We start from the raw sequence: 22,464 nt of genomic DNA, 5'->3' as shown, positions 1-22,464 counted from the left end.
TGACTGAGACCATTTGGCTTCAGCAGATCCTCACAGAGTTTGGATTCACCACTCCACGGCCGACAGTTCTACATTGCGACAATCAGAGTGCTATTGCAATCTTGAAGAACCCAGTCCAGCACCAGCGGACCAAACACATCGAGATTCATATGCACTATATCTGAGAGCTCATCCAGGAGCAGGTCATTGATTTGCAGTATTGTCCTACAGCAGAGCAGGTTGCTGACATATTCACCAAACCTTTCACCGAGAGTAAGTTCCAGCAGTTGCGAGCTCTCTTGGGGGTGCGGGATGTGTCATTAGGGGGGGTCAACTAACTTCTCCTTCCTCTCTTATGGGGGGGACTTTTTCCTCTTTGAGGTTTTGTCCTTCTTCTTTGAGAGTCTTTTGTACATTCATCTCTCTTTTGGGGGGGAGTTTTTTTCCCACTGGGTTTTCTCCCTTTCTCCGTTTGTGAGAGATTGCATTGCATAGTTTTGCTTGCATTAGCATATTGTACATGGGTACCTATCATGGCCTAGTAGTCGGGACCCATCTTGCATTGTTGACTTGAGTCTTCATTCCCCTAAGTTGCACTTAAGAGGGGGTGTTGGTGTAAATAAATATTCATTTTGGATATTATTACACTTTACTTAAGTTAACTTAGGATAATGCATCTCTTCGTAGTTTGGATTTGAGACACTTAGGGAAGTGTGCACATAGGGATAGAGCTTGTAGGAGAAATTCCACCTTTTGTGGTCTTATTTTGCTGTTACACTCCACATTCGGTGGGTCATCCACCTCTTGTGGAATATTATATTATTTCTCCTACCTACCCCTAGTATTTCTTACCTACCCTTGTTTCTCATTGAGCCACATGTCATAATTGTGTGCTCGTACATCCATATGGCCTTGCCTATTGTAACGTCATAAATTGTACGCACTTGCTAAAGCGGTACAATTTAACACCTAGTTTAGCACCCGCCTTGGCGCAGGTGCATTTTGCATTACATTTCCCTTTTAGCACTTAATTAATCAAATTAATTAGGTCTAAAGGTTCTATTTCATCATTTTCCACATCATAAAGTCGGGCCCTTTCATTAAAGTGTGCCCCTTTCATTTTATTCCTCCAATACATCACTTAATCAAAAACCCTAATTAGGCCCTATTCTGAGCTTGGGGGCTTGATTTCGGGGGTCAAAACATCTCGAAATCACCTGTAACTTCGGGATTCTATCTAAAATCATCATATCTGACGGCCTTGAAAATTTGGTGAAAAGTTGTCGAGACCATGGCGCCCGGAGTGCACACGGTCCCGGACATTTTTCCCGAAATTTTAGGAGCGCGATCCAATCATAAAATAAAGCTTAACCCCAAGAAATTGGCGGGATATTCGATCTCTAGGTCGGCCAAAAGACGAAATTGCGACCTAGGGTTTCATACATAAGAGCTCTCTTTCTTCATTTGAAAGGATCCGGATTTTTGTTTTCCAGGAACCTCATATGCAGCGAAAGAGCAGATCTTTAAAGACTTCAACATCTTACAACATCCCTCTATCAAGCATTTATCAATTCCATTCATCCATTTAGGGCTTGGAAGACATTGAAGAACAATAGGAGATTACCGACTGAAGATTGGCTTGTACCTCTCCCTTGAGGGTTGGGTATGATTTCATGTTGTTTTCATGTCTTTGCATAAAGCTTCAATATCTCATTTATTCATGCTTTAGATCACTTTGCATCTTGATTTAGAGCATTTACATTATCATTTACAAGCAATTAGGGTTTACTTTCTAGGTTGCTCTAGTTTGCTTTCTTGCATTTTAGGACCTTGCACACACACTAGGTCTGCACACACAATACATTTTACAAAACAACTTGGCTATTCGTGGAGGTGGAAATCACCGAAGCGGGGGTTTGACTAAGGCAAAACCCTATATAGCCGCCCATACACCCTTTTTCAGATATAAGTGCAGGTTTCAGGACTCGGACGACGCCGCAGGATACAGATCCGGAGAGAACAGGTCAAGACAGCACTTTGCATCAAATTGCAGAGCAAAGGACTGGGACAGGGGCGCTGGGCGCCCTGGTCCTGCCAAGACAGGGGCGCTGGGCGCCCTGGTCCCTGGGACAGAGGTGCTGGGCGCCCTGGTCCTCCGGACAGACAGCATTTCAGACAGTTTCCAGAGTGCAAAACAGCAGTTTCAGGTGCAGTTTCAGGTGCAGAATCAGGACAGTGGCGCCCGTGCCCCCGTCCCGAACATTTCCACTCAGATTTTGACTCCAGGTACGCATTTGCATTCTTGTTTTATCCTTGTGTTTACAGCTTTCCATTGTTTAAGTTCAATTCTGCAATCTTGTTGTTAGCTCATACTTGCATTTTAGGGTTAGGAATTGAACTTGCATAATCTTACCTTTCAATTACAACAAAGGAATAGAAACCCTAATAGGTAGCCCGTGGCTCTCTCTTTCACAAAAAGAAGTAGCCAATTGTGTGATACCTCTAGGCTCTTTCGTATTCCGTAATGTGTGACAAGAGGTAGGATTAGGGCATGATGACCTAGTCTCGCTTTTTCCCCCACACATTTTGGTGAACCCGACGTGAAACTATCATTGCTTCTTCTTGCATTGCATTTGTTAGATCTAGATCTAGATTTAGTGTGTTTTCATTTCATTTTCATTAAAAAAAAAAAGAAAAAAAAGAAAAAAAAAAAAAAAAAGAGTGTGTTTCTTTACATTGTATGCATAAATTTTATGCAACTTTTATTTCAGAATGTCAGACTTTTATTTGCAAAATGTTCATGCTTATGATGATTATTATGAGTATAGCCAAGATGAATTAGATGAAGCTTTAGATGAGTTTTTGAACCCTAAAAATACCAAACCTTCATTTTACCAAAAACTCATAAACCTTGTTACTATGCCATTTCGTTGCAATGAGGAAGATAAGTTGAATGAGTCCTCTCAAGGGTACATTCCTATCAACTCTTCCACTAAATCTAGTAACATGGTTGTTTTCAACAATCCCCTCTATGAGGAGATGTCTCCTTTTGAATCAAAAGATAAACCTTTTAATAGATATGATCATGCTTTGTTGGATGATGCTCTTGATGACTTTGTGGCTTTATCGAAATCTTTAAACAAGAACAAGACTTCTAAATTGGTTAACATGATAAACTTGAATGAGCATAAAAAGCCTCTCTTTGAAGTCCAAAGTGCTTATCCTTCTCCCACCTTTCAAGGTCCTAAATCACCTCTCCTTACTGTCCAAGGAGGGTATGATCATGATTCCTTTCGTACTCCGAATAAACCAATCATCATTGTGCAAGGAAGAAAACCTATAAGTCCTTATAGTTATGCCAAGCAAATAACTAGAGAGAGTTATCATGCGGTTGCCCATACTTATCATACCAGAAATAATAGGCAGCCTAGTCCTCCTCCTGTTATCCCAGTTTCTCTTCCGAATCCTCAACCGATTCTTCCACAAGCTCCCCGTATTTCGCAAGTTCTTAGTAAGGAATATGATCTCATAGAACAACTTAAAGCTAACCCTGCTAAGATATCCCTTTGGGATTTGATTCAAACTTCTTCCGCTCATCATGGAATGTTACAAGATGCCTTGAAAGATTTGAATGTTTCTCCACCGAATACATCTAGTAATATAGCATCTTTGGTTAACTCTGTGATGAATCCTAAAGCTCAAATTGTGTTTACCCAAGATGAGTTGCCTACTAGTGAAATCCAACATCAATATGATCCCTTGATGATTGTGGTTATCATGAAAGACACTGCTATAAGACGAACACTAGTAGATAATGGCTCTGGTCTTAATGTGTGTAGCATTAATCTTTTGCATAAGATGAATGTGGATACATCCTTAATTGAACCGGACTCTCGTCCTATTCGAGGCTTTGATAATGTGGCTAAAACTTCATTAGGTACTATCACCTTACCCATCATAGTGGGGCCTGTTACTTTGCCTACTCCTATCCATGTTATGTCGGGAAATCTAACGTACAACTTGCTACTAGGGAGACCTTGGATTCACAGTATGCAAGCTGTCCCCTCTACATTGCATAGACAAGTTAAATTTATTTATAACAATAAGACATATACCTTGATAGGTGATACTAATTTTCAAGCTTGTTTGCAAACATCTACTTCCAAGGGGGGTTCTTCTAAGCCGTCCTCATCTAGTGATGACTCTTTAAATAAGATGCCTATCGGTGAATCCTCGCTCTCCGATGATCAAAATTCTTTGGATGAGTCTGGAGCTCTTGAAGAAGATTCTTCTCGACTTGAAACTACACATAAGAAGGATTTTGATCCTGGGAAGATCCTCGAAGAAGACGATTGGGGATCTCTTGATTTTAATCCCACCTTTGTAGGTGAATATAAGGTTCCTTCTAGAGAGCTTAAAGTTGAAAAGAAGGAAGAAGCTAAAAATCAATCAATCTTACCCGAACCTATGAGTAATAATTTTGTGGCCGCTTCTCAAACTTCTTCTCCTCACACCTCTAATTATGAAGAGTTTGATTCTTTGTCTTATGAAAAACCACCTTCTCTTCCTGAAATGGTTGATCGTTATGGTCGTGGTTTTCGCATTTTTGCTAAGCATGGGTATCATGGAAATGGTTGCGGTGTTCATGAACAAGGGATAAAAGTTCCTCTAGAGACTAATTTTCACAGTTATGCCTTTGGACTTGGCTATAATCCCTGCAAGCGCACTAAAGCTTCTAAAAGACCATGCATTAGTGTTAATGTTATTTCTACCTCTCTATCAATGCAACACCCCGAGTACATTGATGGGGATCCTTCGTGTGCTTGTGCTTTTGACGTTTTCCCTACCGATGATGCTTTAGCTGAATTTTTAGGAGCATATGACACTCTTCCTCGTTATCATCACAATAGGGGACTCCCTTATTGTTTGAACACTGAAGCCTACTTTGGAAAAGAGACGGATAATGATGAGATTGTGAAAGAATTCCCTCAGCTAAAGGATACTCCTCAACAAAGTAATCTTCTCATAAGTGACACCACTGATGTTAAGATGGACCCTTGCAATAAAGAGAAAGTTATTAAAATTGGAAAATGTTTGGATGGAGAGGAACAAAAACAATATGAAGATTTATTGCATGAATTCCCCGAAATCTTTGCTTGGACATACTCTGACATGCCTGGTATAGATCCTAAGATTGTTACTCATAACATTGTCTTAGTTCCTGATGCTAAGCCCGTGAAACAAAAGATTCGAAAAATGAATCCTAAGGTGGCTCTGCTTGTTAAGGCTGAGATTGAAAAGTTATTGGAGGCTGGATTTATCCGCCCTATTGATTATTCCCCATGGATTTCAAATATTGTCGCTGTGGCTAAACCAGATAACAAAATAAGAATGTGTACCGACTTTCGGGATCTAAATAAGGCTTCTTTAAAAGATGATTTTCCTCTTCCAAACATTGACATGATAGTTGATTCTACGGCAAGACATGCCTTGTTATCCTTCATGGATGGTTTTTCAGGATACAATCAAATTTTTATTAACCCTCAAGATCAATTCAAAACCGCTTTCACTACTCCTTGGGGTACGTTTTGTTGGATAATGATGCCTTTTGGACTTAAAAATGCCGGTGCAACTTATCAACGAGCGATGACCCTTATCTTTCATGATTATATGCATAAGATTTTAGAGGATTATGTTGATGACATTTTAGCCAAATCCTTTCTTCGCATGGATCATATTAAAATCCTTCGTCAAATCTTTGAAAGGATTCGTAAATATCACATGCGCTTGAATCCCCGAAAATGTGTTTTTGGTGTGGATAGTGGAAAACTATTAGGATTCATAGTTTCGCATTGTGGGATTGAGGTGGACACTAAGAAAATAGATGCTATTGTCAACATGCCACCTCCTAGAAATGTGTCTCAACTTAAAAGCTTACAAGGAAAGATTCAAGCTATTCGTAGGTTTGTATCTCAACTTGCGGATCGTACTTTTCCTTTCACTCAACTTCTCAAAAAGAATATCACTTTTCAATGGAATGAGGATTGTCGGCAAGCATTTGAAGATTTAAAAATGTATTTAGCTAATCCTCCTATCCTTCGACCGACTGAACCTTCTAAACCTTTCCTTCTTTATACGGCTGCATCCTCTCATGCTCTTGCAGCATTATTGGCACAACATGATAAAGATGGTAAAGAATGTCCGGTTTATTACATAAGTCGTACCTTACTCGATTATGAGACCCGATATTCTACGATAGAAAGACAATGCTTGGCCTTGGTGTTTGCGACTCAGAAATTGAGACATTATCTCTTAAACTCAGAAGTCCACGTCATGGTAAAGTTTGATTCGTTGAAGCATCTTTTCTCTAAAACTGATTTATCAGGACGCCTAGCTAAGTGGGTTATGATGTTAACTGAATTTGACCTTAAATTTGTTTCACAAAGAGCAATTAAAGGGCAAGCGTTGACCGATCACCTAGCTGAGGCCCCTTCACCTTTCCCCTTCCCTAACCCTGAGTCTTTTCCTGACGACTTCATTCTTTCTATAGAGAAAGATGAAACTTGGGAGTTATACTTTGATGGCTCTAAGTGTCGTACGAGATCGGGGGCAGGTGTTGTTCTGATTTCTCCTACAAAGAAACCCATTCCCTTATCCTATCGTCTAAATTTCCTGTGTACCAATAACATTGCTGAGTATGAGGCTCTTATAGCGGGAATAAAAGCAGCCTTAGCTCTGAACATAAAACACATACATATCTATGGAGATTCGCAATTGATTATAAGACAAGTAACAGGAATATATCAAGCAAAACAAGACAAATTATCACAATATAAAGACCTTGCCATCTCTTTATTACAAAAATTTGATTCTTATACCATGGAACCTGTTCCTCGAAAAGATAATCGACATGCGGATGCAATGGCATGTGTGGCTTCTCTTGTATCTTTAGAGGACCCTGTGGTTGATCTTAAGTTTGTTATTCACAACCTTATTTCTCCAGCTATTGTAGACGATCCTAGTCTGGTAACATGTTGTGACTTTATAGACTCAGATGAATGGTACTCGCATATCGTAAGATATTTAATCGATGGTACCTTTCCTGATTCCGCTAATAGAAACACTAGGGCTAGAATCCGCAAGCTATCTGCTAGATATATCATTCTTTCTAATGTCCTTTACCGAAGGGGTTATGATGGTCTTCTCCTTCGCTGTCTTAACAAATCAGAAATCCCCGTTGCTCTTGAAGAGGCGCATTCAGGTGCCTGTGGGGGGCATTTTGGAGGCAAATCCTTGGTTCATAGATTGCTTCGTATGGGATACTATTGGCAAACTATGCAGAAGGATTCTTTTTCATTTGTTAAGAAATGTCATCAATGTCAACAACATAATAATCTGATTCATGCTCCTGCCCAAGAACTCCGTTCTCAAGTAGCTTCTTGGCCTTTTTCCGCATGGGGTTTGGATCTTATTGGTAAAATCTCTCCTCCATCTCAAGGACACACCTTCATTATAACCGCAACAGATTACTTTACGAAGTGGGTAGAAGCTATTCCCCTTCGCTCTACCACTGCTGAAGTGATTTGTCAATTTCTTCTAGAAAACATCATTTCTCGATTCGGGATACCTTCTACTATAATCTCAGATAATGGGACATCATTTAAGAACAAGGACGTGAAGAAATTCCTCGAGAAGTATCATATCAAACATCCATTTTCTACACCATACTATCCTCAGTCAAATGGTCAAGCCGAATCATCCAATAAAATAATCGAACAAATTCTTCACAAAACTGTGAATAAGCATGGTAAGGATTGGAGTAACCAACTAATCTATGCTCTTTGGGCCTACCGAACGAGTGTGCGAATTGCTACAAGAACTTCTCCTTATAATCTTGTTTATGGTGCTGATGCTATTATGCCTTTAGAGCTAGAGATTCCATCACTTAGGGTTTCTCTCAAAGGTATAGTAGATGGTGACTCTTATAGAGAACAACGACTCCAACAGCTTGAGATGCTTGATGAACAGCGTATAAACGCTCTTGAGCATATTCAAGCGTATCACAAAACTCTACAACGAAGCTATAATGATAAGGTTATTCAACGTTCCTTCTCAGTAGGTGACTTAGTCCTTTATGAGAATCAGCGCAATGTGAATGCCTTACCTGCAGAAAAGGGAAAATTTAGTCCTAATTGGCTTGGACCATATATCGTTATTGAGGATTATGGATCAGGTGCTTACAAAATAGCGGATGTAGACGGTACGCCTCTTAAAGAACCTATAAATGCTATGCACTTGCGTAGATATTATGCTTAATTCTTCATTCCTTATTTATCTTCTTTTCAGTTCTTCAACATTGGGTAATATGTTAGTATCTCCTAATTAGAGCAAAATAGAATTAAATGTTATGATGTTTAATCTATATTGCTTCGTTCTTGACAAGCGTGTTTCCTTACTTCATAGTTTGTCTTGAATTCATTTATGTAAGTTGTAAAAGATTTACATTTCCATTATGCTAGCATATTATACAGTGTCTTTATGTGTTAAGTAGAATCGTATCATGTTGTGTTTAAGTTCAAAATTAAATCACGTTAGTTATATGATTCTTAGACTTAATGCATATTTCTTCCCTATCATCAATGTAGTACTTGATTAAATATTTAATTAAGTCACACATGTATCAATTTAATCATGGTGCATTGAGAAATCAATCATATGGAAATTAAATTCTGAACATACATGTACATTTACCAAGTGTATTAGATTTAATCAAAGCAAAATATACATTTTTTTAAGCATTAAAGATAACACATTTGAGACAAAAGAGAAGCATGTATATATACATATATATATGTGGATCGTATACAAATATAGGTCACTATACATCTAAAATGTGACCTCTCCTACATCATAAAATCATCTCCTATCCTTAGGACTAGTGGCTGGAGAGTGTCGACTGGACGCTCCCTCCTAATCTGGCCGTGAAGGTGGACCCATGGGTGTGTAGCGCGATACAGACCGTGAGTGACTCCGAGAGGAACTCCTACGATCCCTATCCATAAGGATCGCGCGATAGGTGGTAGCCTCGGCCTGAGCTGCTGCTAGATCTCGCCACGCCCGCTGAAGGTCCTCTGATAGGACTCTCTCTCTCTCCCTCCATATGTCTACCTGAACTCGGAAAGGGGAAAACAAATCATCATGCCGACCCGCGTTCCCCTGAGGCCTATAGGCAATCTGTGAGGAACTGGGGATCTGTGCTATCGTGGAAATGTCTGTCACTGCTTGCTGAATCAGGGAACGCCACTCCTGCACATTAGCTGTGGCAGTAGAATAGATTTTTGTATTAGTACCATTCTATATCATCAAAACATTAATAATCAATTTAAACCTACTATACCTGGGTCTCCCTCACGCCAGTAGGGATCATGATACGGTAGCATCTATGATTGGGATCTACTAGGCTCCCCTCGCTCGACTAATCTGTGCACGATGGGTGTAGGCTGGACGGTACTAGGAACAGGTCTCCGTATCGCCTCATGTTCCTCCTGTTGGGGAATAAGAGGAGGATCCAGAGCTATGGTATCATCCCCTGAATGGTGAGGAGCTGCATCTGACTCCTCCTCATCATCTCTATCCTCATCTGCATCCTCATCCTCATCTGCATCCTCGTTCTCCTCATCATCAGTTCTCTCCTCCTCGTCCTCATCTCTATCTGTGTCCTCCTCCTCCTCGGCGCTGGACTGATCGCCTGTAGGTGGATCAGGATCTCCCGCCTCCTCATGACCCTCTCCCTCCTCTGGCTCCTCTGACCTGGATCCCTGGTCCTCATCTTGGTCTCCATGTCTCCATGGGCCTGGATGGCCTGTCGGGTGATCCGGTGGAAAGATAGGACCTGGATATGATCTCATAAACCATGAGACATACCTGCGCTGTGCTCCAAGCTCTGCAGAATAATCAGTGACTACATCCTGATCAGATCCCTCTATATCTGTAGTCTCAATGTCATCTATCGTCGGTCTCGCTACTGCTCTAGGTCTAGGAAGGACCCGTGAGTGTCGAGTATAGATGGGCACATCAGCTGGAACACACTGCTCTAGCCCGAACTGCCTCCATACTCGGTCAAAGTAGAAAGGGACTATGATGTGTGAATATCGTCCCTGCAGTAGGCGGTTCCTCTGTAAGCATGCTAACTGTCTCTCCATCCCATCCCATCTGTGCATCCGCAGGTAAGGTCTCCACACTGTCACCTCGGCTGTCAGTCTATCAAAAATCACTCTCCAATATAACAGATCTCCAAATCTCCACTCGCTGGTAAGTGGATAAGCAAACACCCTAGGTCGCTCGCTAGCCGTACTCAGCGGAAACCCAACAGGCCTGGTGCATGTGAAGTGCTCTAAAATCCATACCTGCAGAAGTGTGCATGTCATCAAACTGCAACCCTGTCCAAATACATACTCCTCAAGGTCGTGATAGAGATGTGCAAGCATACTCCGACCCCAAGCATACACTCTCCTGTGTCTCTCCATCGCTCTGATGCACCATGTGAGACCCCCATGCATGTGCGTGCCTCGCCCATTAGGGCAGACGGCTAGTGCTATGATGGCGATCATAAGGCATCTCAGAAGGGGTACCTCCCCTATAGGATGTAAGAGCCAGCTGACCATGATGCGACCTCTCGTCTCGCTCGGCATGACTCTCCCTATGCAATATACCTGCTCCCTCTGATGATCCTCCGCTGACCGATCGGTCGCGTATGTAACAGTCGCTCCTCTGATAGGAAGACGAAGTATACGGTACACATCCTCGAGTGTAACCGTCAGCTCCCCTACTGGAAGATGAAATGTGCATGTGTCAGGATCCCATCGCTCCATCAATGCCATCGGCATTGCAGGATGGAACCGAATGGCTGGCATGAGGATCACATACCATAATCCCACGATCGATAATGTGTCTCTCTCTGCCTGAGTCAGCCGCGGAATCTGATCTCGCAAACTGCGAAGAATATGTCCCTCTGTATGCTCTCTCATGTACGGAAGGCCCTGCAACACAAAAACATAACCTTAATCAGTACTCGATCATCAAAATCGCTCATGCAAACTGTCGAACATCGTATGCCAAGCCCTGATTGGGACCATGGCGCCCTGTCAGGGACCATGGCGCCCTGTCAGGGACCATGGCGCCCCACAGGGACCATGGCGCCCTAGGTGGGGCCCGGGTCAGCCTTCAAGGCCCGCAAACGATCACAGAAAAGTCAAAATGCGGAAAATCAAAAGTCAAATGTTCAATCAACTCACCTCGTCCAGTGGCTTGTCGTCAATCACGGCCTGGCGCAGGATCTCAACCCTCGTGGGACGCTCCGATCGTCGTGAAGGCATGATGATGGCTATGTGGGCTCCGCTGCAATGCACAGTATTCAGAAAACAACAAAGTGACAAATGCAAATGTCTCTTTCAAGGTATATACTTTCATTTCTTTATCCTTACCTTTCAAACCCTAATTTTCCTCTGTCACTCATTTCATCATAACTTGAGTTTGGGAGATGCGATTTTCGAACCGTTCGTTGCGTAGGAATCGTATTTTCATTCCCCTACTCTCGGGATGTTCCAAAAAGTGCTCTGATGAAGCCTATTTAGTGAACGTCCCTCATCAATGCTCTCTTATACAATTTGTCGCAAGTAAACGTGCTACCCTATTTCACCTCCCTGATAAGCAAGTCGAAATAGGGGGGGGCATACATCTACTCACAAATTTCATCACTTTCTTTAGTAAGCATTAGGTGATTTTGTGATCTAACGTGTGTTTTGTAGGGTGCGGTCCCTAACTGTGTACTGCAGATACCGCTGGGGGCTTCGTCCGACAACTTATGGATATATCCTTTTTCAAATGATGTTTACTTTTCTGTACTTTAGCTTGCATATGCACGTAGTACTCTTATGACCGCTAAAGTGGGGGCTAAATGTAACGTCATAAATTGTACGCACTTGCTAAAGCGGTACAATTTAACACCTAGTTTAGCACCCGCCTTGGCGCAGTTGCATTTTGCATTTCATTTCCCCTTTAGCACTTAATTAATCAAATTAATTAGGTCTAAAGGTTCTATTTCATCATCTTCCACATCACAAAGTCGGGCCCTTTCATTAAAGCGTGCCCCTTTCATTTTATTCCTCCAATGCATCATCTAATCGAAAACCCTAATTAAGTCCTATTTCGAACTTGGGGGCTTGATTTCGGGGGTCAAAACATCTCGAAATCACCTGTAACTTCGGGATTCTCTCTAAAAACATCATATCTGACGGCCCTGAAAATTTGGTGAAAAGTTGTCGGGACCGTGGCGCCCGGAGTGCACACGGTCCCGGACATTTTTCCCGAAATTTTAGGAGCGCGATCCAATCATAAAATGAAGCTTAACCCCAAGAAATTGGCGCGAGATTCAATCTCTAGGTCGGCCAAAAGACGAAACTACGACCTAGGGTTTCATACATAAGAGCTCTCTTTCTTCATTTGAAAGGATCGGAATTTTGTTTTCAGGAACCTCATATGCAGCGAAAGAGCAGATCTTTGAAGACTTCAACAACATTCAACATCCCTCTATCAAGCATTTATCAATTCTATTCATTCATTAAGGGCTTAGAAGACATTGAAGAACAATAAGAGATCACCGACTGAAGATTGGCTTGTACTCCTCCCTTGAGGGTTGGGTATGATTTCATGTTGTTTTCATGTCTTGGCATAAGCTTCAATATCTCATTTATTCATGCTTTAGATCACTTTGCATCTTGATTTAGAGCATTCACATTATCATTAACAAGCAATTAGGGTTTACTTTCTAGGTTGCTCTAGTTTGCTTACTTGCATTTTAGATCTTGCACACACACAAGGTCTGCACACACATTACTTTTACAATACAACTTGGCTATTCGTGGAGGTGGAAATCACCGAAGCGGGGGTTTGACTAAGGCAAAACCCTATATAGCCGCCCAAACATCCTTTTCAGATATAAGTGCAGGTTTCGGGACTCGGACGACGCCGCAGGATACAGATCCGGAGAGAACAGGTCGAGACAGCACTTTGCATCAAATTGCAGAGCAAGATACCAAGACAGGGGCGCTGGGCGCCCTGGTCCTGCCAGGACAGGGGCGCTGGGCGCCCTGGTCCCTGGGACAGAGGCGCTGGGCGCCCTGGTCCTCCGGACAGACAGCACTTTCGACAGTTTCCGACAGTGTTCCAGAGTGCAAAACAGCAGTTTCTGGTGCAGTTTCAGGTGCAGAATCAGGACAGTGGCGCCCGCGCCCCCGTCCCGAACATTTTCAGTCCGATTTTGACTCCAGGTACGCATTTATATTCTTGTTTTATCCTTGTGTTTACAGCTTTCCATTGTCTAAGTTCAATTTTGCAATCTTGTTGTTAGTTCATACTTACATTTTAGGGTTAGGAATTGGACTTGCATAATCTTACCTTTCAATTACAACAAAGGAATAGAAACCCTAATAGGTAGCCCGTGGCTCTCTCTTTCACAAAAAGAAGTAGCCAATTGTGTGATACCTCTAGGCTCTTTCGTATTCCGTAGTGTGTGACAAAAGGTAGGATTTGGGGGACCATGGCGCCCTGGGTGGGGCCCGGGTCAGCCTTCAAGGCCCGCAAACGATCACAGAAAAGTCAAAATGCGGAAAATCAAAAGTCAAATGTTCAGTCAACTCACCTCGTCCAGTGGCTCGTCGTCAATCACGGCCTGGCGCAGGATCTCAACCCTCGTGGGACGCTCCGGTCGTCGTGAAGGCATGATGATGGCTATGTGGGCTCCGCTGCAATGAACAGTATTCAGAAAACAACAAAGTGACAAATGCAAATGTCTCTTTCAAGGTATATACTTTCATTTCTTTATCCTTACCTTTCAAACCCTAATTTTCCTCTTTCACTCATTTCATCATAACTTGAGTTTGGGAGATGCGATTTTCGAACCGTTTGTTGCGTAGGAATCGTATTTTCATTCCCCTACTCTCGGGATGTTCCAAAAAGTGCTCTGATGAAGCCTTTTCAGTGAACATCCCTCATCAATACTCTCTTACACAATTTGTCGTAAGTAAACATGCTACCCTGTTTCACCTCCCTAATAAGCAAGTCGAAACAGGGGGGGCATACAGCTACTCACAAATTTCATCACTTTCCTTAGTAAGCATTAGGTGATTTTTGTGATCTAACGTGTGTTTTGTAGGGTGCGGTTCCTAACTGTGTACTGCAGATACCGCTGGGGGCTTCGTCCGACAACTTATGGATATATCCTTTTTTCAAATGATGTTTACTTTTCTGTACTTTAGCTTGCATATGCACGTAGTACTCATATGACCGCTAAAGTGGGGGCTAAATGTAACGTCATAAATTGTACGCACTTGCTAAAGCGGTACAATTTAACACCTAGTTTAGCACCCGCCTTGGCGCAGGTGCATTTTGCATTACATTTCCCCTTTAGCACTTAATTAATCAAATTAATTAGGTCTAAAGGTTCTATTTCATCATTTTCCACATCATAAAGTCGGGCCCTTTCATTAAAGTGTGCCCCTTTCATTTTATTCCTCCAATACATCACTTAATCAAAAACCCTAATTAGGCCCTATTCTGAGCTTGGGGGCTTGATTTCGGGGGTCAAAACATCTCGAAATCACCTGTAACTTCGGGATTCTCTCTAAAATCATCATATCTGACGGCCTTGAAAATTTGGTGAAAAGTTGCCGGGACCATGGCGCCCGGAGTGCACACGGTCCCGGACATTTTTCCCGAAATTTTAGGAGCGCGATCCAATCATAAAATAAAGCTTAACCCCAAGAAATTGGCGGGATATTCGATCTCTAGGTCGGCCAAAAGACGAAATTGCGACCTAGGGTTTCATACATAAGAGCTCTCTTTCTTCATTTGAAAGGATCCGGATTTTTGTTTTCCAGGAACCTCATATGCAGCGAAAGAGCAGATCTTTGAAGACTTCAACCTCTTACAACATCCCTCTATCAAGCATTTATCAATTCCATTCATCCATTTAGGGCTTGGAAGACATTGAAGAACAATAGGAGATTACCGACTGAAGATTGGCTTGTACCTCTCCCTTGAGGGTTGGGTATGATTTCATGTTGTTTTCATGTCTTTGCATAAAGCTTCAATATCTCATTTATTCATGCTTTAGATCACTTTGCATCTTGATTTAGAGCATTTACATTATCATTTACAAGCAATTAGGGTTTACTTTCTAGGTTGCTCTAGTTTGCTTTCTTGCATTTTAGGACCTTGCACACACACTAGGTCTGCACACACAATACATTTTACAAAACAACTTGGCTATTCGTGGAGGTGGAAATCACCGAAGCGGGGGTTTGACTAAGGCAAAACCCTATATAGCCGCCCATACACCCTTTTTCAGATATAAGTGCAGGTTTCAAGACTCGGACGACGCCGCAGGATACAGATCCGGAGAGAACAGGTCAAGACAGCACTTTGCATCAAATTGCAGAGCAAAGGACTGGGACAGGGGCGCTGGGCGCCCTGGTCCCTGGGACAGAGGCGCTGGGCGCCCTGGTCCTCCGGACAGACAGCATTTCAGACAGTTTCCAGAGTGCAAAACAGCAATTTCAAGTGCAGTTTCAGGTGCAGAATCAGGACAGTGGCGCCCGCGCCCCCGTCCCGAACATTTCCACTTAAATTTTGACTCCAGGTACGCATTTGCATTCTTGTTTTATCCTTGTGTTTCAGCTTTCCATTGTTTAAGTTCAATTCTGCAATCTTGTTGTTAGCTTATACTTGCATTTTAGGGTTAGGAATTGAACTTGCATAATCTTACCTTTCAATTACAACAAAGGAATAGAAACCCTAATAGGTAGCCCGTGGCTCTCTCTTTCACAAAAAAAAGTAGCCAATTGTGCGATACCTCTAGGCTCTTTCGTATTCCGTAATGTGTGACAAGAGGTAGGATTAGGGCATGATGACCTAGTCTCGCTTTTTCCCCCACACACCTATATAAGCAAGCCTATATTCATTGTATTGGTTAATCCAGTTGATCATTTGCATATTGATGAGAATAAAGTTTGTTCTTGTCATTCTTTTGTCTCTTTTTATGCTTTTCATTGTGCCCTTGATCTTGGCAAAATCCTACACTTTCTAAATCTGATCAAAGGACTGACAACAATCAATGAATTCACTGCATGGAAGGCAAACTTAATGTCCTAGGGCAAATCTGGGCTGCCTTAATGATCGAATTTACTGATTGATATGTCTCCCAACTGAGTACAATTCGCTTTCTCTTTGATTAATTCAGGTGCTTTAAGGTGAATTTGACTTTCTAAACATCAGATCTGTATCTTTAATGCTTAAATTTGTTTCTCTTGATCCTCAGGTTTGCACTTTTAATGTCCAAGTTCGCCTTTGTGTTTTGATGAAATTCGCTCATGAATAGATCAAATTCACTTCCTTGTAGGAGAAGTTTGCTCAGCCTGCTCTCAAATTCGCGCTTGAAAAGAAGAAAATGCTTGAATTGATAGTTAAAATGAATATCTTGATCCTTCTTTTATAGGCACTTAGGGTAAAAGAGGTGTCCTTTGGAGTGTAAGGCCGACATAATCTAGCAAAAATAAAACAAATTATCTTCCTCATGCTGGCCAACTTAACACATTAGAGTTCTCCCTTTTAGCAATTCAAATGGAATTGATTTTGATGCCAAAATGTTTGCCTTTGATGAATTTCGCTTTGGGTCCTTTGCAAGGTACACACATGATTTGCTCTAGGACCCTTGGAAGGACAAGACTAAGAAATTCGCTCTAGGACCATTGGAAGGACAAGAAACAAAGACAAAAGAGTTTGTTCCATGTCCTTAGCAAGGACAAGGTCAAGGTAAAAGTTCGCTCCATGTCCTTGGCAAGGACAGGACCTAAAATGAAAATCCTCTTGAACCTTAGTAAGGTACGCCATCTTAAAAGAGGTTCGCTCTAGGTCCTTTGGAAGGACAAGGTCAAGTTCTCTCTAGGACCCTTAGAAGAACATGTCTTGGAAAATTTTCGCTCTTGGTCCTTTGAAAGAACATGACTTTTAAGTTTGCTCTATGTCCTTTGGAAGGACATGCCTTCGTGAAAAAATTTGCTCCATGTCCTTTCCAAGGACAGGGTCTAAATGAGAATTTCACTCCATTTCCTTTGGAAGGACAGGGTCTTAATGAGAATTTCGCTCCATGTCCTTTCCAGGGACATGATTTGAAGCAAAATTCGCTCTAGGCCTTGTGTAAGGTACATATATCTCTTAATGAAAATTTTCACCCCAAGCTCTAGGCAAAGTAAATGGTTAAGTGGAAAAGTTCAATCTCAAATCATGACTTCAACAAATTTGCTCAAAATCTCTCCAAGACTTTCTCAATCCTCACTTGGACAAATTCGCCCTTGATACCTTGCAAGGCACATGACTTAAAAAAAATTCGCTCTTGTCCCTTGGCAAGGTACAGGCTTGAAGATGAAAATTCGCTCTGTGTCCTTCAAAGGATACACACATAATTATGGAGAAAATTTGCTTTAAGACTTATCCAAGGTACATCAATTGGACAAAATTCGCCCTAAAGTCCTTCTAAGATACACATCTTCAAATTCGCTCTAAGGTCTCTGTGAGGTGCATACTTGGCAAAAATTCACTCAAGGACCTTGGCAAGGACAAGAAACAAGTTCGCTCTAGGACCCTTAGAAGAAACAAGTTCTCTCTAGGACCCTTAGAAGAAACAAAAATTCACTCAAGGACCTTAGCAAGGACAGGGTCAAGGTGAAAAAGTTCACTCTAGGACCTCTCCAAGGACATAACTTGGAAATTCGCTCTGGATCCTTGACAAGGTACATACTTGACTTTGGACAAAGTTCATTCTTGCCACCTTGATGACTTACTTCACTCGACTCAGGAGACCAACCTGACATGATGACCCTCTAAATACTTGAGAAACTCTATCCCTTCAATGCAAAGATTAATAGCAAAGACTCTAAGACAACCTAGAAAGCAAAAAGTGGGGGTACCCATTTGCAATGGGGCGATGTGTGAATACCTCACAACAGGACCCTTGGTTGCTTTTGCTTTTTACGGTTCTTAGTCGCCAATCTTTGAGAATCTGGAGTCAGAGTTTTTGAGTGGTCATCCAAGTCAATTAGGGAGTCAGTCATCAGAATAGTGTTTGGACACCATCAAAGTGCTTAGAAGGCCCGAGGGACGAAAAATGTCATTGATTTGAGCCAAAATGGACAACTTTCTATTTTTGGAAAGTTTGTGTTTTTGATTTTTCCTATTTTTTAGGAAGTTTTGCTTTTGGAACTTTGGGACTGATCCCCAGAATGGCTATTTTTTTAAAAAATTCCTATTTTTTAAGGGAACGTTGCTTTTTCTATTTTTGGAAAGGAGATCTAGGGTTTGGTCAGTTCTTGTCTTCAAAGTGAAAATTTGTACCTCCAAGGTGAAGAAATTAAGGAAAATCATCGAGAAATCCATCAAGTGTAAATGGCAAAGAAAAAGTTTCTAAATGGGGATAACCATGTCTCAAGCCAATACAAACTCCGCCATGATGGAAATGGCAATGTCACAAGCCATAACAAAGTCCAGTTGAGAAAAGCAAGAAATGTCCTAGTAAAGAGCAAAGTCCACCTAGACAAATCATGCAAATGGCTTGCCAAAGTGTCAAGTCTGCCATGGAGGGAGATGGGAGTGTCTTGTACCATGCTAGATTCCGCCCAAGTAAAGGAAGAAATGTCTTAAGGGTGAAGTTCACCATGCCACATGAAGGTAATGTCTTGACTAAGTGTCAAGTCCGCCTAGGAAAAACATCAAAGTGGCATAACACCTAGCCAACTCTGCCAAGACAAAGCAAGGAAATGTCTTGCCAAGGCATGAACTCCACCCAAGCATGATAAGAGGAATGTCTTGACTAAGGGTAAAGTCCCCCCATAATGGCATGATACATTCAAAGTCCGCCAAAGGGTTAGAAATGGCATGGAAGCATTCAAAGTCCGCAAAAACAAGGAGAAGGAATGGCCTAAGGCCACATAAAGTTTGCCATGGTCATAAACGAAATGTCCTAACACATAGTAAGTCTGACCTAGGCAAACGTTTGACCAAGTTTGGAAAGTTACGAGGAAATTCGCCTAGACACTTTGATATTTTTCAAAAATTCACCCAACACTTAGAGAAATTTCCTAAAACACGCATTGATAAGGTGTGAAATGGCGCCAAACGCAAAATAGAAACTTTCTTTTGAAGTCTTTTGAAGGGATTGAAATGCCATTTCGAGAAAGATGAGAAGAGGACCAGGTTCGATAAATCTACCAAAAATGTAAAGATACTAAAAAGGATCGAACTTCTCAACCTTATATCAATTTCCATTTGTCATTTTCATTCTCATTCTTTCTCAAGTTCAAAAGTGAAAGGTCTCTCTTTCCCAGGTTCAAGGAAGGAATATTTTTGAAGGGTAAAAAGTGAATTTTCTGAGGGAAGAAGAAGTTAGTCAAGAATTTTCAGAAGTGAAGGCATATTTTCATCAGAAATCAATCAAATTTCAAAAGTTCAAAACCTGAGTTTTTGATTGTTTTCCTTCACTCTTTCTGTCCCAAACACTTATTTTCATGAATTTTGTCAAGTGTTGAGCAGATTTCTTCCATGTTTCAGTCTGATTTCTTCACAGATATTTATCTTATAACAGGCTGAAGGTCAAAATTTAGGACAAAAGAATACAAAACCAGGATTAAAATTTTGAATTTTATTGAAAGGAATGTTAATTTTCCATGTTTCTTGCAGGTAGTTGATGACCAGTCAGGGAGGGCTTTCAAGAAAAGTCCAAATGAAATTTTCCAACAAAGGAATGCAACCCAAGTCCAACATCACTTCAAAGTGGAAAAAGGTTGGAGACACCAACCTTGGTCACGTGGATTTCAACGACTTTAGAAGGAGAATGGATGGGAAGGATGGATACTTACCCACACCAATTGCTTGACGAATGATGAGGAATGGCATAGTCTAGGCAGCTGGATTTCCACCAATTGTGGAATGCACTGAGCTAATGGTTGAATGTGCAATGCACTATAATGTCCAAGAAAGGAAGATAGTTGCACCGGACATGAGAGTATTGGCTTACCTCGAAGAATTGGCTATCCAGGAGGGATTCAAAATTCCAAGCTACATCTGAACTTCATTCGAAACTAAGGAGGAAACCACAAAAATTTATGAGGATCAGCTTGAACCTTGTGCAACAACTATCAATAAGTTGTGGTTGGAGAAGCCAAGGCCCACTTATAAAAAGATGCCAAAGAGGCTTCTTCGCACTGATTTCAAGGAGGATTATGGGGAAATTATTTTGTTGTTGAATAAAGTCATCGGCAGCCCTCAAGGTGCACCATTTGAGACTTGGATGTATTATTTTATGGATGAGATTACTGCAGGGGTCAACATGTTCAATTGGGCTAGGATAATCAGCAATAACCTAGACGAGCAACTGAGAAATTTGGAAAGGACAAGGTCCTACATGAGTTCCTACATTATTTACCTACTAGCAAGAAATTATAGATACATCGGATTGATTTGCAAGGGTGTAGTAGGTAATGGCGAGAATGAATTCAAAGATTATGATTGTTACCCACAGCTGCAACTTCATGAAAAAACCCATTTCAAACGAGTGAACAATGCATTTTTAATGTACATCACTAGGATAATGCAGAGAGGAACTCATCAGAGGCTCACTCAGAAAACCAAGGACTTGGTAAGCAAATATAGATCCTAGTTCATTCAGTATCCAAGATTCACATATTTAAGAGGTCAAGGATTTATCGGATGCCCTTACAGGCTTCCGATATATCCCACCAATAGAATGATCTTGCTTGAAGTTCTAAGGCAATTGGAAACATATGAGGGCTTCCAAAAAGCAAAGCATAAGACTGCAATTTCCTTTCCATTTTTTATTAGAAATATGCTGGAATCATGTTCAACGACACAAGCAGCTGAAGGTGCAAGGCTGGAGATGCAGTGGTATCCATTCATCTTCTACCGATCTAGAGCTAATTTTGATCCCCACAATCACATTGGATTGGTAAATGGACAGAAATACAGGCATAGGGTGGACCTTGAAGATTTTTGGGTAAATGCTATTGATAAATTCGATATTACGAAAAGACTATGGTCAAGATTAACTATAAATTTGATCAAAACATTTGAGCTTTTCTGTGTGCCTGACCAACTGGAGGATGATGAAGAATACACTAAGCCACGCTATGATGAAAATAGGCTTGTTTCTCTGGTGAGATGGTCGGAACAAGAACTTGCAGATTTGGCCACCCCAATGCGGCCAGTTGTCAAATATACACAATGGTGGGCTGATCAGCAAGTGCAAGAGATGAAGCAAAGAAGTATGAATTAAATATTGAACGGTGTATTAATTATTGAGGATGAGCTAATGGCTGAAATGAAGATTCCTTCTCCAATCCATGAAGAGAATATTGAATCAATTCAACAAGAGAATCAAAAAACCCCATCTCCTTCAAACACAAAAATAATTGAGTCAGAGAATGATGAGATGGATATCCTAGACGAGGGATTCCAAGAGGGAAAGATTTATGCTCTTCAAGGGGTCGAGGATAATCCGTGTGAAGAAAGTAATCAGGAGGAGGAAGGTATTGAACAACCCACAATTCCTAATTGGTTAAAAGAAAGAATGAAAGTAAAGGCACCAATGGAAGTTCAGAAAGAAGATGACACGGCTGATTTCTTGGCTAGGTTAGAGAAGGTTGAAGTTAGGAAGACAGCCAAAAGTTTTTCCACAATTCAAAGGGGGGTATGTGCACCAAGTTGTGGTACCAAAAGGGGGTCTTAAGATGCCACTTTTTTTTTGAAATCAGCAAAGTCTGAACTTCAACGACAAATTGAAGATAGTTACACTCCAAATTTGAAGATGCAACAAGAACAAGAGTCAGAGTGCTTCGAGTCTACTTTCTAAACTACTAATTTTTTTTTAAAATGGTGGAGATTAAGGGCTTCAAAAAGGGGGGCCACAAAAAGTGAACCTGTTATTATGCAAAAAACATAACATAGCGTCTGTTGTGGCCCCCCTAGAATGTTAACTTTTTTAAAAAAAATTTAAAATCACTTCGGTGAAAAGTTAGCTAACACCTTGTAGTTTATGCCAGATTTTTCAGCTAATTTTTTTACGAGTATATGATTTTTTACTAATTTTCGAAGTGGACACATCTTGAAAAACAGAAATTTGAGCGTGCTCCCCCCTAAAATCATTGAAAACTAATCAAAAATCAAAACTTTTTTTTTTTAAATTGTGTAGAATGGAGTCTAGTTTCTAAAAATGTAAGTTTTTTCAAAATCTGATGAACGTGTAAAAATCTATACCCAAAATAGTGCATGTTGGTTTTTGACAAAAAATGGACACACTAACAAAAGAAATTATAGATGAAAGACTTAACTAAATCAAAATTTGAAATAAATTACATTGTT

The 22,464-nt window shown here is 41.1% G+C and overlaps 1 protein-coding gene across 1 annotated transcript; it reads right to left on the bottom strand.

The window, feature by feature from the left end:
* Positions 1–8,791: 8,791 nt before the first annotated feature.
* LOC131070688 (protein MAINTENANCE OF MERISTEMS-like) lies at positions 8,792–22,464 on the bottom strand. The gene is made up of 3 exons (XM_058006285.2): positions 11,274–22,464; positions 9,377–11,018; positions 8,792–9,296 (listed from the first exon to the last, which is right to left on the bottom strand). The coding sequence occupies exons 1-2, from the start codon at positions 11,352–11,354 to the stop codon at positions 9,420–9,422; spliced, it is 1,680 nt and encodes a 559-aa protein (XP_057862268.2). The 5' UTR covers positions 11,355–22,464; the 3' UTR covers positions 8,792–9,296; positions 9,377–9,419.

The sequence above is a fragment of the Cryptomeria japonica genome, chromosome 11, assembly GCF_030272615.1.
Source record: "Cryptomeria japonica chromosome 11, Sugi_1.0, whole genome shotgun sequence".
NCBI lineage: Eukaryota > Viridiplantae > Streptophyta > Pinopsida > Cupressales > Cupressaceae > Cryptomeria > Cryptomeria japonica.
Note: the sequence above shows the minus strand (reverse complement) of the source record. Positions and strands in the feature narration are given on the sequence as shown.